The sequence below is a fragment of the Tympanuchus pallidicinctus genome, unplaced genomic scaffold (genome assembly GCF_026119805.1).
Source record: "Tympanuchus pallidicinctus isolate F22 unplaced genomic scaffold, pur_lepc_1.0 scaffold3, whole genome shotgun sequence".
Lineage (NCBI taxonomy): Eukaryota > Metazoa > Chordata > Aves > Galliformes > Phasianidae > Tympanuchus > Tympanuchus pallidicinctus.
The window spans coordinates 29909451-29925788 of NW_026294747.1; the positions used below are offsets into that span (position 1 = coordinate 29909451).

Here is a 16338-nt window from a genome sequence, read left to right on the forward strand (position 1 = left end):
AAAAGACTGTATAGTTCTAAGGTGAAGATATGAAGTATATATCAAAATCCATGTGCACATAAAGAGTACTGCTTTTGCACTGATCCCCCAGAAAAGCTAACAGAAGCTAGAAATAAAGATAAAAACCAGTTATAGACAAGCAACAAGGCTAACAGAGTGTGCCAGCAAGGGAAAAGAGTCATGGAAAATCACACAAGAAAAATTTTTTGTATGACACACATATGGCGAAAGTGAAAAAAAATAAAGTCAAATTTATCAATTAAGGACTGTATAGAACATAACTCAAAATATATTTGAAGGCTTAAATAGCTTGGTTTTTTTTTTTTGTTTTTTTGTTTTTTTTTTTTTTTTTTGCATAAGTACCTAATAGCAAAAGCATTTATTAAATTAAAAAAAAAAACAAAAACAAACAACTTGCAGATTTATTCCTTAAGCACTTAAAGACTATTTCTAGCAAATAGTTCATACACCAGGGTGATCACACACCCTCATACAATTAACAAATGTACAATTAGAAAAGCGGTGTGGTTAGGACAGCTTTTCACAACAATCAAAACCAAAACACTCACCCATATCCTCAGCTCACAACAGAAATCTCCAAAAGGAGGGATCTCCAGAAAGTGATCCTTCTCCCATGGCAGTCAGCACTTAAATGGAGTCTAGGAGAGGTGCAGCCAGGCTCCATCCCTGCAGGTCAAAAATGTGAATAGCCTTCACCTGTGTTCCCATAGGTGACTCAGTCCTTGCTTCAGGTGGTCAATCAGTTGTTCAGACCATAACTCAACAGTTCCAATACAACCCTAAAAACCAGGATGCTATTGAAATTCTAATTACATGTGCACAAGCCATTTTAACAGATGCAGTAAGTTTAATAATGAATGTTTAATGAACTGCAGAATCAGCATTACAAGCTAGGTTTTATAAATGTGCAGAACTAGGTAAATTAATTTTGTTCTTAAATGTTCTAATAAGAAAGGTAAAACTTGGTGTCTTTTAAGTCAGAGTAAGCGATATTTTCTATTTTGTTATTTCTCATATTTATCAACCGAAGTTTTTTTGTGCAACAAGCTCATTTTTCCCTGATGTGAGGCTTTATTCTGAAAACATATCTACTTTATCCTGCCCAGAACCTTAAAAAATGTTCCCTATTCCACATAAAACTCTGTAGGTACAAATGACATATTTAAGTTACGGAAAATATCCATGCAATATATTTAAAAACCTTTCTTGATATCAGTTTCTCAGTTCCTCAGTTCAGATTTTTAATATAAAGACACATTAACCATTCCAGTAAAAAAAATTCTGTAGTTTCTGCACACAGTCTGCACAGTGTGCTGCTTCATAGTTCATCACGACGCACTTAAAAAACAACAACAAACAAATAAGTGGGATCAGAATTGTATCCCAAAGTTCTTTCCACATAAGGGACCTGATAAGATTCCTTTTGTGGATCAAAAACAAATTCTGGTTCATTACTAACTAGAAAAATTAATCAGATGTTTCTGAGTATTGGAAATTCCTAGAATTTGTATGAAAGCAAAACAGGCCTTTGTAAACACATTATACACAAGAAGAACCACAGAATTACAGATCTACAACTGTAGGGTTTGGAAGGGACCTCCGGAGATCATTTAGTTCAACCCCCCTGCTAAAGCAGGTTCCCTACAGCAAATTACACAGGAAAGTATCCAGGTGGATTTTGATTATCTCCACAGAAGGAGACTCCACCACCTCTCTGGGCAGCTTGTTGCAGTACTCTGTCATCCTCTGTAAAAAAGTTTTTCTCATGTTCAGATGGAACTTCCACTGCTCACTTCCTGAGGATGTTGAATGATACTAGACTAAATATCAGTGCCTGGGGAATATAGTACAGGCCACCAACTAGACTGTGCTGCTGATCATAAATCTCTGAGCTTAGTCAAAGTTCTCAGTTCACCTCATTGTCCACTCACCAATTCCACACCTCGTAAGTTTACCCAAAAGGTTGTTATGGGAGACAGTGTCAAAAGCATTGCTGAAGTCAAGATAGCCAAAATCCACTGCTGTCCCCTCATGTACCCAGCCAGTTGTGACATCATGGAAGGTTACCAGACTGGCAAAGCACAGTTTTTCCTTGGTGAAACCATGTTTCCCATTCCTGATAAACTTCTATTCATTGACTTGCTTGAAGATTATATCCAGAATAAGCTGCTCCATTGTCTTCCAAGGGACAGAGGTGAGGCTGACTGGCTTGTGGTTTCCCTGTTTCTCCTTCTTGCTCTTTTTGAAGACTGGAGTTACTCTACTCCAGTTCTCAGGCATCTCTCCCATTCCCACAACCTTTCAAAGATGATAGAGAACTGCTTGGCAATCATTTCTGCCAGCTCTCTCAGCACTCATAGGTGCTTCCCAATGAGCTCTGGGGATCTATATGCACTGAATTTGCCTCAATTATCTCTGATCAAATCCTATTTGACCAAGGGGAAGTATTCCTTATCCCAAAATCTTATATCCAGGGCCTGGGATTCTCAAGGGACAGTCTTAGTAACAAAGAGTGAAGCAAAGGAGGGCATCTAGTGACTTTGCCTTCTCATAAGGAGATCTAAAAGTATTGGAGGAAAGAAGTGGCTTTCCCAGTATAAATCTTGTTACTGATTTATTACAAACTGAGAATGGTAGACCTCCAGTATGAACTAAGATCAGGTTTCGTTGACTGTTTCTTTAAATTTGCACAATTTGGGGTACCGTTGTTGCATTAATTTGGAGCATAATTTTAATAGAAAATGAACCTGTCTCAGACTTAAGGATGATTTTTAAACAATTTAGGACCCTTATTTTAGAGCTGCTAAACCTGAGGCACAAATGCAGTATTTTAGTTTGAACCGAAAGGAAAGTAAAGGTAAACAGCATCAAAGAGATCGGTGTGGATGAAAATGTGTCACCCTCTCTCATGTAACTGAATCTAGGGCGTGGTGTAGGCTTACTCTCTTATCACAGAACCCATCCCTCAGGCTGTTTACAGTAAGGTGCAGAGCAGGCCAGGCATTTGTAACTCTTTTTAGCTTACTTCAAGACCTCTGCTACAGTTATCAGCACCTTGCATCATCAGTAACATCAAAACTAGCCAGAGTTTCTTGATGTAGCATTGATTCTCAATTCAGAAACTGGAGAAATGATAAGCAGGACCATTACTAACTCATGATTTCTGTGCTTTTCTAAGAAGCCAAATAAATGTCTGCATAAGAATCCTATCCTATTCTACCCAATTCTATTCTTCAGAGTAGAAAAAACTACTCTGGATTCATTTTCCATATTTATTTATTTATTTGCTTCCTTTAGCTTAATTATTTATTTATCTGCTTTAAATGATCCAGGGGAAAAAAAAAAAAATCCAAGTTTAGAATTGTCAGCAAAATCAATAATAAATTTCCTTTGATCTGTATGCTGATTTCAAAAAGTTACCTGCCTACACCTCTCTTCTTTGATGTACTTGATGTACTTTTTGTTACTGAAAACTTCAGATATTGTTTCTGTTCTGGCTATTTGTATGATTATTAATTAGAGAAATGCAGCCTATGTATTTCTAGTCATCTGCAGATTCTTTTGTGGGCAGTAACATGCTAAGCACTCTGAAGACATGGAGAAAGCACTTGCTCCTGCCTGACCAAACTTTGTTTAAGCAGGCAAAAGGAGAAATGGGAGAGAATTTAACTAGAATTACACAATTAATGGCAAAAAATGGAATCCACATTAACTGCATTTAAATCCAACAGGCAGTGGATTGTACTGCTTTTTGCCTGTACAGGAGAAATGAAGAACTCAATCTATTCACTAACTAGAATGTATGTGGTATATTGTACTGGAATACAGGTTTGAGTTCCCTATTTTTTGCCTTCTGTTTTCAGCCTGGTTTCCTAAGGAAATGAAACTTGTGCAATCACAGTGTTTGTGTATGCGTACATGCACAAGAGTTCAAGTAGTATCTTTTCAACCTGTTGGCAAATTGTAACAAGGTTTGACACATCTCAAAGATAATGTAATTCCTACATGCCCTGTGAAAATACTGAAACAGTTGTGTATGTCAGACTGTAGCTAGGGTGAAAATATCATCAGATTCTCGAAACTTTGTGGTAGAAATCATGCTACTTTTGTTTTGATGTTAACAGAACAACATAGATCCCTTCAGTTAAGTTTTCACGTTTTTCTCTGTTTTCACGTTTCTTTTAATTAACAGGAATTCTGTTAATTAAAAAGACAAACAAGAACTACTTGTCCTTTCCAGATGCTACATTTAAAGAAAGGAAGAAGAAAGATGAAGCTTTGTTCATGATTTTGATTATTTATGCTAATGATGTCAGTTGTTATATTTAGACAAAGTTTGGGAGTTGTAATTGCGAAAATATCAGTGTAAGCAAGGCCTCATTAAAGCCTAGGGAGGAGAAAGACTCAAGCTCTAATGTTAGAATATACAGCTTGAGCATCTGGATCATACTGGGACTTATTTTGCTGCCTACTTGGTTTGCTCCACTTCCTAGCTGGTGAAATGCTTTGCCAAGAGCATGTGAAGGAAGCTGGAGAAATAGTACACTTACTTAATTTGAGTCCTACTGAGCAGATCAGAAGGTTTTCTTCCCTTTTTTTAAAAACAAGTATTTCAGGGAAATTTAGCTTTCCACCCTCACTAACTTGAGCAGCCTTCAAAGCACGCAATTTTCATTGTGTCATACACATTCACTCGGCATATGCATAAAACTGAAGGAAAGTGAAGACCTTTTTATATGGGAAAAGCTGAAGAATGTTTTTATTCCAGTTGCTATAGTAATTAATAGAGATAACGATTGCACAATCACTGCAATTATGCATTTAAAGAGGGTGATACTTTCAAACAATAATAATACAACTGCAATGCAAGGAAGTGCAGTAATCAAGGAAAGGTGGGAGCGTAGGTCAATAGCATGCTTATGACTTATCTATTGGATTCTGATGAAATGTGATAGAGGGAGGTTGATTTTTGGTTAAGACTTTTGACATCTAAATTCTATATTTTGCTCTTCCACAGCTTTTTTATTGTGACCTTGAGTGTCTCACAGCTCAGATCCACAAAAAAATAGCATTAACTAGATATTATAAGCAATAGCATGCAAGTTAAGGTGCTTGGTCACAGTTTATAAATATATATATATATGTATAATTATTTATATATATAACTAATTTTAAATCACTCAGATTTACAACAGGCTGCATTCTGAGCTGGGAGCAGTTTAATGTAGGTAAATAATTCCTAGTGAGAGATTCTATCTTGACTTACAACACATGAAGTACATCAGTAGTCGTTGTTGAAAGAAAGCAATTCTTTTCCTTTAGGTTCTGGATAGGTTCTTGAGACTTACCTTTCAAAGGGCAAGGAAGGCAATACCATTTGCAATGCATAAGGTATTTAAATGGCTTAGATGTTACAGCGCTCTCCTAGGATGTGAGATGCCTCAGTTCAATTCCTTCCACTGTTTATGGAAATTCAAACCTTAACTCCCACATCTCAGTGGAAAAATGTCTTAAATGGCATGCTATAGGATATTTAAAAGGGAAGAATGCTCTCTCTCTCCCCTCTTCCATAATTAAAGAACCTCTAAGCCACAGCGACTACAAACATGAACATGGCCAACTATCAAAACACTTTCTTGGGAGAAGAAGAAACTGAATTCCACTTCTGTTTTATTTAGTATTTAGTACTTAGTACTATGTACTCCTTGGATCAAGATTTTCAGCAGCAAACCCAGAGAACCAAACAGCTGATAAACTTTGATGAGGTTGAGATGGAACAGCATTGCTGAGTGCTTGGAATTCTGTCACAGAATAGAGATGCCACCAGGGTGAGGAAGCAGCTGTGCCAGGATATTAAGAATTTAAATTGAATCTAAAGAGTTTGGAATACAAAATTATCTGTGGACTGAGATGTCCATTAGTACAATTAACATTAAAACTTTGAGGAATTATCATCTCATTTAACAAGTGTAATAAAAAAACAGCTGATAATCATTTTAAAAAAATTAAAAAGCATCAAATAAAAACATCCCCTTATGCAATATCTGAAGTATCTAAACATCAAATGGATTAAACTTAAGCATGGTATTTAATTAGTCAAAAGATAGCACAAGGGTTTTTTACAGTGGGAGATTTTGTTGTTTTTCAGAATATAGTCACATCAAAGTAATTTTCTTGTTAAAAATTTCTTTTTGAATAGTTGTCTTGCTAAATATATATTTTTTTTGTGAGAGTCAAAAATAAACATGAAATAAAAAGAAATTTAAAAAAAAAAAAATTTAAGACATTATTTTCAAAACGGATAAAATGAAATTAAAACCAAAACATTTTTAAAAACAAACAGAAAGCACCATCATGTATTCTGTACATAAATAGGGAGAAAACTGAAATATATAAGCCATATGGCTGAGATAAGTTTGCTGGATAGCTGGATAACTTCCTGAATTTCCTCATATCCCTGATGGTTTCAAAAACACTGAAATTAAATTGCAGGGAACAGGAGGATCAGGTAGATGGTATAAGCAGTGTTGAGGGATACATGCATGCAATGCTTGAAAATGTGGCTGCATGTTAACTTGAACTACATATATGTAAATGCAGGCACGCAGAGTAAAACATGAAAAAATAATAATAATAAAAAAAACCCTATCTTTCTCAGTTTCATGCATTATACTCAAACATGTTCTGTGATTTACGCAGCACCTATGGAGCAACTTCTTATTTAAGCATATAAAATATAATCAAATTGCATCTGTTAATTTCAGCATCATTACCACAATTATCAGCGCAGCACAGTTTAGAAAATCTGCATGAAAATGAAATGGTTTAGCACATCTACATGTGCTTGACTTCCAGTATAATGTTAAGCCACCGTGGCATACGAGTGCTTCTCTTTGGAGGGTCAAAATGAATCCTCAGTAGTGGATGAACTGTTTTTCCATTGCCACAACAACAGAGATAAAAGATCTTAAATGGGCTTGCTGCCTGTATACAGCTAGTTTACACCTTGTAAAACCATGATTTGAATATTGGTAGAATCTGACTTTCATTTATGCACATTTTTCTTTCAATATTGTCATTTCCCTGCACTGTGGAAACAGTATTAAAATTTTGTCCACACTTTTAAATAATATCCTGTAACTGATGCAATTAGCGCTGAGAATAATAATGTTTGGCATGCTCTTAAATGTGACGTAAGGCAATCTGCATTAGAATACACTAGTTCAGTTACTCTGACTTATTAGTCATGCAATTTATTGACAATGTTTTTCCCTCTTCTTCTTTGTTTTCTGACTTTTTTAAGATTGATACTACTAAGCTTAAGCTCAAATCTTGAAACATGCTTGCATTTGACAAGGAAATAGCACAAATCCCTTTTTAAAACCTGTTAGTCACCCTGAACAAACATTGACAACCGCCCCTTCAAAATTCCCAAGAAGATAAAATAGAACAGGTAGATAGGAAAACAGAAAACACACCCAGGCAACCATGTTCAGACACTGCCAGAATCTTTACTTTTCACTAACGGGTTATTTCCAGGTTGTTGTAAGACCTCACTGTTCAGATTCATACCTTTGGATTTTAGAAGCACTCTGAAGTATCAAAGAAAGATACAATTAATTATTATTTTATTTTAATAAATCATTGGAAGGACAAAATAAAAGCTGTAAACTGACAATTTAAAAACCAAACACACAAATTCCAGTTGGAGCTACTAGAAGTTTTGGAGACTTTTCCTAGCCTTCTTGTAGCCTGACTGCCAGAAATCTTAGCACTGAAGGTGCTGAGCATACATAGACATCTATGCATTGTTTTCTAAGTTGAATGTTTACAAATACAGCTATAATGAAAGTAGAAGATCCTTAACCTAAAAACATGCTTGCTCTGGGGTTCTGTAGGAACCCCTTAATGTTGCTCCTTGAGTTGTTCAAAGCAAATAAGGATTTTCTTTAAACCAGTTCAATTTTCAGCATATGACTATGCCTCTCCCTGCCTGTAAGAAGAGCGGGTTTAAATGTGTTTGCTGAACTAGTGCCAAAATATTTTTGAATCATAAGACTGATACACTAGTGAATATTTATTTGGGTATATATTTGCATTTACCTTATTTTCAGTATTGCTACAGCTATTCTCTCTGATTAAAACTGAAGCCAGCAACTGACAATGTTTCTAATCCAGAAAGCGACAGTAATGTTTGACAATACTATTATTTGATAATATTGTCATTCAGCAATATTGTTATTCTGAGCAGTTCTTTGTAACAGAAAGTAATTCACGGTGCTTTAAACCTAGAAAGGTAAGGAGACATAAAACCAGGAGGTGGAGGAAAAGGTTTTAGCAGCTGAGAAAAAACTTGCAGGATTTTAGATCCAGGTATCTGACAATTGACCTGTATTCATTTTAAATGTAGCCAAAATTGACTGTTACAATTTTGTTCACTCAAAATGTACAGTACTGTATTCATCTGCCTGATTCTGTTCCCAATGTAATTTATTATAAAGCGTCTTTTAATTCCAGCAAATTGAGGAGCAGATCTTATGATCCCTTCATGAGAACATGATTGTCCTAGATCACATATGCATACACGCAAAACTCACAAAGTTCAGCCTATGGCTAAGCAATTCCCTCTTTCTTTCCCTCTTTCCCTCTTTCCCTCTTTCCCTCTTTCCCTCTTCCCCTCTTCCCCTCTTCCCCTCTTCCTTCCCTTCCCTTCCCTTCCCTTCCCTTCCCTTCCCTTCCCTTCCCTTCCCTTCCCTTCCCTTCCCTTCCCTTCCCTTCCCTTCCCTTCCCTTCCCTTCCCTTCCCTTCCCTTCCCTTCCCTTCCCTTCCCTTCCCTTCCCTTCCCTTCCCTTCCCTTCCCTTCCCTTCCCTTCCCTTCCCTTCCCTTCCCTTCCCTTCCCTTCCCTTCCCTTTCCTTTCCTTTCCTTTCCTTTCCTTTCCTTTCCTTTCCTTTCCTTTCCTTTCCTTTCCTTTCCTTTCCTTTCCTTTCCTTTCCTTTCCTTTCCTTTCCTTTCCTTTCCTTTATAATGGCCAACTTTCCATTAATTCTTGTATCAATAACAACAGATGACAGAAAGCCCTTGGCAACCACTGGTATTAACTGTAGCCACTCTGCCTTTATTCACAACCCTGTTCCGCTGATCCCCAGCACCAAGAGCTCCACAGTGCGCTGGGGTGTGTTTGCGAGAAGATGCTTTTTCTCTCCTGCTCTCTTGCTTCCACTCTTCCTCACTTGTTTCATATTGAGCACACCAAGAGAAGAGGCAAGAGTAAGCAAACCAGGTTGGAAGGGAAAAGAGCATTTCCCCAAAGGCAATACAAAAGGAAAGGTGGTCTGGAGGAATCTGGAATTTACTGACGCACTGCTTTATGTCCACCTACATTCATCACTCAATCAGTGTTCAGTTCAAATTAGCACTAACTTGTACTTCAGGGCAAAATCCCCTTGGAAATATTTTCTGCCCTGCTTATAAGATCAGAAAGGCAGCAAAGGGCAGAGAAACACCATTCCTAAAACATCCACATCCTGTGAAACCTCTGTGATTACTTCTTTCTCCTTATCTGTCACTCTTCCTTCTTCACACAATCCCTACCACGGCAAATACTGCGGGCAAAATCATTAATACTGGCCTTCAGCTCCACAAAAGCAAAATCAGATTTTGTGCATTGCATTTGAAACTTTTGAATCAGCTCAGTCTGATGGAAATAATGTATCTACATTTCTTTCCTATTCAAAGGATCACTGCAATTTGGGTTGGTATTTGAAAAACAGTATTACATTAAACCACACCACCAAAACACCAAAGAACCCACATTTCACTGAGCCCAACTTTCATCCTGTCACGCTTTCAAAGGTACTGTCTGAGCCACAACAATTTATCTGTGAAAGTACTTTAAAAAGGTTAAAACAATTCACTTCTATATTTCTAATAAAGTGTGTCTCTCTTCTTGGTGCTGACCAAGAGATATCCTGTAAAGGAAGTAGCTAATCACTGTCTCCTTGGAAAATGTTTACAAAGGGACATAGGGAATGATGTTATCTACATCCTGTTCAAGCAGCTGTTTTGTTCTTTTAAGCAGATGGTGAACTAAAAGAGGCATTCTTAGTAGTATTGTTATACTTTTCCTTTCTGTGCTTTGAGTCTCACCACTTCTGGACAGTAGTTTGTTCAAAGGTGTCGGATGTTTTTCACCTCATTTATCCATATTTCACACACATTTTAAGGAAAAAAAAAAGGCACTGCAGCATGATTAGGGTTTTGTGAGGGGCATATGAGGTATGGAGAAGGAGATTTGTTTTTGTGCAATTCTTATCAAAATCAACTCATAAATTTATTTATATCTAAGCGTCCTGGTGGCCTAAATCAAAACTAATAAAATACATTAATTCTGAAAGACTGTAAAGGAAAACAATTTTGTTATGGACTTCTGTAAGGGAATAGACGTTAGGAAAACACTGCTCCTGGACTCACAGTACAAACAGGCTTTGTATGGCAGAATTAAGTGTATTTCTGGTTTCAGCAATACAGAACACAGATTTCAGTTAGTCAAATCATTACGTTTCACTGAATGTTACTGTATCATAATATCTCAAAAATGTTGGCTACTGCTGAAATGGCCGGACATTGATGCAAGGTAGTTTAGTTGTACTTGTAGGCAGACAATCAATGCTTGCTGATTGCATTCTTTTAAATAGGAAAACATTGAAGTGTTTACTCAATAGAAAGGCCAAGATGTTACTTTCAGGACAGAGCCTCAAAGCCATACAAAACTAAGTGTGGTCCTATTCAGAAGAATTCTACCAGTTAATAGCACTTCCTAGCTTACTAGACCTGATGTTTTGCTATATTATCAAGCTGGTCTTACTTAAACAAGTCATTTTACTCTATTCTTTTGAAGTCTTCTAGATGAAAACCAGAAATATCTAACAGTTTCAACCCTTCAGTTATCTTCTAGTAAGTTGCAGTTGAAAGTTCAAGACTTGTCCATCACTAGCTTGAAAATTATCTGCACAAATAAATAATGATAATTGAGACCTATCTCATCCACCAGACCAAATCTTTACTTCTACAGTCCTTCTTCTTTAATGATTTCAAGCCATCTAACCTCTGGAATAAAAGCTGCTGAAAATATTTTTCACCAGTGTGCCTCCTTATGTGCCCCCCCCTATTACATACATATCCATACTGGGATCTGAATGAAGCAGGAGTGCTAGTGAAGGGAATTGCATCTTGCTTTATAGGCTCAGGCAGTATCAACATCCATACATGCACTGAGACAAATCCATCTCCTAATTTTGGATTACACAGCTCTCCAAGGGTCTTCGAGGCTTTCAAGAGTAACCTGGATAAAGCACTCAGCAGCCTGATCTGGTCCCACAGCTGGCCATGCTTTGAGCAGGAGGCTGGACTAAATACTACCTGAGGTCCCTTCCAAACCTATTCTTTTTTTCGCTTCTGTGGTTCTCTGCAGAAACCCTCTTCAAATCATGCTTTTTCTGACTGCCAGTTGGTCTAATAGAAGATATTGTTTTTACCTACAAACTATGCCTTCTCTGTAATTTCCAAGACTCAAAACCACAGACGTTCCATCATGTGGCATGTTCACACCCACATGGATCATTAGTAGGACTGGAATCATTCAGTCCATCCCACAGACCTTTAGCATTCAAACTGACAAAATGACTCACAGCAGCTGTAATCATCAGCCTAATTGTTCACTGAGGGTGGTGGGGAATTCATGACTGGCAAATACCTGTAACAAAATAGACACCATTAAGCATTGGATGATTGTATAACACTGCTTTATATAAATTTCCACATTTTTTCAGTGATACATCCCTCCGCACTCACTGTGTTTAAAGGCATACAGATAAAAGAGAAACAGTTGTATTTAGTTTGTCTTACAGCCTTAATTCTAAAAGTAAGTTGACCTATATATGCTCAAGGTCTCCCAAGATGCAAGAAGAATCAGTTGATTTGCACTGACTTTCTGTAAGTGAATTCCTCAGTGGGTTCAATATTGACAACTGGCCATTGAAGTGTTTGACAGAAGCAGCCTTTACAGCCTCAGAAACCTCAGTATAGAGATAGATTGGATAGCTATACTTATTAGTAGCATAGCTACTAACTTTTAAAGTTGTTTAACATATAATGTATTGAAACCTGTGGTTCTAAACTTAAGGAGCCAGATGCTACTGGGTGCTCTCCATATTTTCTGTTCTAACAAAAAAGCTGGAGTCTCACAGTCACATTATTGACGACGCAAAGCACTCAAGATCAGTGCAGTCTTCTCAATATGACTTAAAAAACACGTTTTAAAAACAATCAGTTCACACCCCTCTTAATTTGCTATGTACTCTCTGAATGCTTCAGTTTCATATTTTTGAGTCTCATTCTGCAGTCATAAGGATGAATTTTACTGCCACACCCTTTTGTTTAAAAAGCTATAGTTGTCCAGAGAGTTGTCCCAGAACATGCACTGCTGAAGGAAGATAATCCTATCATGACACAAGTGTAAAGTCACAAATACTAACTCTGCTATCAATCACCTTTCTTTAGAAAGGGCAACACTTCATCTCTGGCCCCTGTGGCAAAGCTGCAGGAGGAGGAAAACAGCAGAGGGAATTGCCATTGTCTGATAACCTCAGTAGGGTTATCAGATTAAATTCTTCACTAACATTGAAGCTTTCTAAGAATAGAAACTTTTGGTAAGGTAGTGAAAACAATCAAAATTCTAGATAACCCTGATTAATATCCTGAACCAGGCTTGGAACGAGACACTAGAAGTGCTCTACTAGCTGCAACACAGGTAAAATTTCATGCTAAGAAGAGGCATTTTAACAGCTACAAACTTCAGTTATAATAGGGAAGCACATTTACATGATGTTGTCAGTAGGGAGGCTATTTGTAAAAGCTGATCACACATGATAGCCCCACTTTTGGTTTATCACCTTTTAATTATTATTTTTTTTCCACATAGAATTGCTAGCAGCTCTAACTGAAGAGAGCTTACTAAACCCAATTATTTTGATTACTACTTGTTTTCATAATGTAAGTTGATCCAGCAGAGGGTCTTCATACTTTCTATATGCTGTCCTTCATTCCAGTTGTATTAGCAATCTTTTCTCCTTCTCTGGAGCTGCTTCCCACACTGGATTATCTGGCTTGCCTTCCTAACAACATCTGTTGACCCCACCATCCTGTAGGGCCCTCTGTTACCACCAGGGAACTTTCTCACTCGCCATTCCAGCAGGACACTTGAGTACCTTTGTTATTGACCTGGGATTTCACAGAGATATAAGTAAAATAGACTTAGGCGAAAGCTACTGGAAGAATGCATGCATGTCATCACAAGTTAAATGTAAAGTAGTTGCCTACTTCAGATCTGAGAAGAAAAAGAAAATTATCTTGCTCTTCAGTAGAGCAAGCCTGGTTTGGACACAGACAAGGTATTAACCTACTTCACAACAGGAGGGCATGTTGCCTGGAGAATATTACATTCATGGATCAGCACATCAGGATGTTGTACAGGTAAGTTGCAAATGTATTTTTGTATAAGGCTGTGTAAGATTCATTATGGATTAACTCCTGATAAAAAAGCTGGAGAGTACTCATTTGTTTATGAGTGTATGCATGTGCATGAACTCAAGGGAACTACAATTAAAGAAAAGCAAAGAAAGCTGGGATATACCTGTCTAAAGTAGAAGCAGGCAGGGATATTGGCTTACCAACATAGATGCTGCAGAGAACATTGCAGACATGACTCGTGGTCTTGGATGTACATTACGTATTTGTATTTCATAAAGCACAGTGATCTTCAAGCTGGACATGAGCTCAATGCTTACTCAGAGGAATGACACCCGGTGAATCACAGGGGTGATTTCCAGAGGCATGCCGGGTTTTCCTTCCACTTGCAGGTCTGTAGTCAGGTTTCCACAGCTGTGGTGACAGCCAGAGTCACCATGAACCTCAGGAAATGGCAGCAAGCTGTGGCCTTGGTGAATTTGGTCATTTTGGACACCTGGAGAGAAATGTGTCCTGATTGCTGGCAAGGAATTACTCAGAATATCTGAATCTTACCAGTTAAAGAAACAGTTTATGAGAACCACCCTCGTCTCAGCATGAGGTATGATAGCATTTTGATGCTGAAGTAACTTCCACATGCAAACAGAGCTCTCAGAACAACAAAGCCTGGGTGCCCTTTGACTTTCCTGCTCAGGTACCCGTGTTTCTCAGTACAGCACCTTTGAGTTTGACTTTCAGTTTTATTGTCGGGTCATTTCTTCTCTGAAGTGAGAAGAACAAACGGCTGAAATGGGACAATTAATAGTGCAAGCGCTTAAGAAATCTAGCAGTTAGGCTGGAAGGACGGTAAGAGGTGGCAGCTGAGCGCAAGTGCTTTAAACCGGTAACTGTCGATGTAAGAATCTCAGCTCGGCGCCCGCCCTGCGGCAGCGCACACCTCTGTGCCAGCCGCCCGTGCCGTACCGCCGGCAGAACCGGGCCGGGACCGGACCACAGCCGCCTCCCTCGCAACTGCCCCCCGGCTCTTCCACTCGACTCCTTGCCGCCAGAGCCCTTTCCCAGCCCTCCGCCGCCGCCGCCGCCGCCGCCGAGCAGCCAATCAGCGCGCGCAGGAGCGGGGCGCGTGCGGGCCCTCACCGCCCGCAGCGCGCCGGCAGCAGCCCCACGCGGGTGGGGAGCGGCGAGGCACGCGTGACCCGCAGGTCCGGCCCCCTGGGCTGCCCCGGGTGAGAGCCCGCGCCGCACGCGAGCAGCGGAGCGCCTCGGGGTACCTGGTAAAGCCGACGGTTCGGAGAAAAGCAGGGCGATAGCTCGGCACTTCCTCCTGCCGATAAGATCTCCGCTGCGCTTGTCACGGGCGGCGGCTGCTCCGCTCGAGCCGCTCTAAGGCTCCTCCTGAAGCGGGACGGGGGCGATGCGCGGGGCCTTCCTGCTGTCCTCTCCGCCCCGAGCAGTCCGGCTCCCTGCGGCCGCGCGGAGCCGAAACTTGCACCGGCATGGGAACCTTGGGCAAGAAGAGAGAAACTCAGTGAGTTGGCAGCGCAGGGGCCGAGGCGGCGAGAGGGGCGCGGGGCTCCGTGGGGCTGGGAGAGAGGGCGAAGCGGCGGGACGGGACAGCGGATCGCCCATCCGAGCGGGCGCGGGCGGCGCGTGTGCGGAGAGAAAACGTGAAGGCGCGACCGGAGCGTGCGGCGCAGCCGGAGAGGCGGCCCCGCTACCTGAGCAGTGCCGCCGACGGGATTGGAGGCTGCGGGCCGTCCCGCTGTCAGCGCTGCGGGCGGCTCCGTCCCGGTCCCAGCGGCGTACCGGGGAGCCCGGCGTGCTTTTCGAGTGCCTTCTCCGCGCCGAAAAGCCGCTGTGCGGGGATCCGCGCTAATTAACGTGGCGATCGGTTTCGGATGTGTCACCCGCGGAGCGTTGCCAAGTCGGCCACGGTGTTATTGTTGTAAACTTATTGGAGGAGGACGTGGATGATTTTCCTTCTGCTCACTGCTCGGTATTGACACTGTTGTCAAGACCTAACATATCTGCTGCTGCTGCAACTCTGAGCGTGCCCTGCACCAAAGAACCGCTGGAATAAAGTGTGGAGGGGTGAGGGTTAAGCTTGCAAAAAGAGAACCCTGAAAGCTAAGCAGGCCTCGCTCTTTTTTTATATGAGAACAGGAAGTCAGATCGCACAGTGACGGGGAAATCTAGAGAAAAGGGGAAGGGAACAGAATATTTTTTGCATAGCCAGTGTCAGATTCGCTTCAGGAAAGTTAAGTGATGGCCCCTACCTCTGCAGTCAGGTCTGGGCTCTGCTGGCCGTGTGGGCCGTCAAATTACCTCATCTACAGTTCTATGACTTTTCCAGCATGAAAAGTGAGTCAGAAATTTTAAGCTAAGGCCTGAAACTCACTGAGATTAGGTGGGTCTGATCTGTCTTCATTAGGCATCTCTATTTCCAAACTGATCCAGGAGTACAGGATATCCTCACCACCTCTGCCTGTCTGTCTTATGCACACTGGATACATTTCTATGCCTTTTTTTCTTGGGGCTGTCTGTTTATTAATAAAGTTTTCAGCAGTGTTCTGTCTGAGGAAAGTCATATGAAGGCTTAAGATAGCAACATGAAGAAGCTGCAGTAACTTACTTAAGAATATGGTGGACTGCACATTGATTCTGAAAAGAACCCAAAGTTTCACTGAAACAACAGTGGCTGTTGCCATTTTGCAAACGACAAGTGTCATGCTCTCAAGTCAGATTTTGAATCAGTTCCTGTTATTTGCACGTGAACATGTATCAGAACACT

At 40.2% G+C, this 16338-nt stretch overlaps 1 protein-coding gene and 1 long non-coding RNA gene across 6 annotated transcripts in view; one reads left to right on the forward strand and one right to left on the reverse strand.

The window, feature by feature from the left end:
* Positions 1-349: 349 nt before the first annotated feature.
* Positions 350-15678, reverse strand: LOC128086656 (uncharacterized). 3 transcript variants are annotated; one of them, XR_008209465.1, is made up of 5 exons: positions 15354-15678; positions 14819-15051; positions 13751-14043; positions 11711-11775; positions 350-800 (listed from the first exon to the last, which is right to left on the reverse strand). It is a non-coding gene; the product is annotated as an uncharacterized LOC128086656 (long non-coding RNA). The 3 variants fall into 3 exon arrangements; XR_008209464.1 differs by having other exon boundaries at positions 350-687; positions 15266-15678; XR_008209463.1 differs by having other exon boundaries at positions 15266-15678.
* The window catches only part of RASGRP1 (RAS guanyl releasing protein 1), a 38779-nt gene continuing 37403 nt past the window's right edge, over positions 14963-16338 (forward strand). For all 3 annotated transcript variants that reach the window (XR_008209455.1, XM_052695476.1, XM_052695479.1), the window contains exon 1: positions 14963-15075. Coding sequence is in view for 2 of the 3 variants with exons in the window: in XM_052695476.1 (XP_052551436.1) it covers positions 15044-15075 (32 nt within the window). In the remaining variant the exon portion in view is untranslated. The remainder of the gene's footprint in view (positions 15076-16338) is intronic.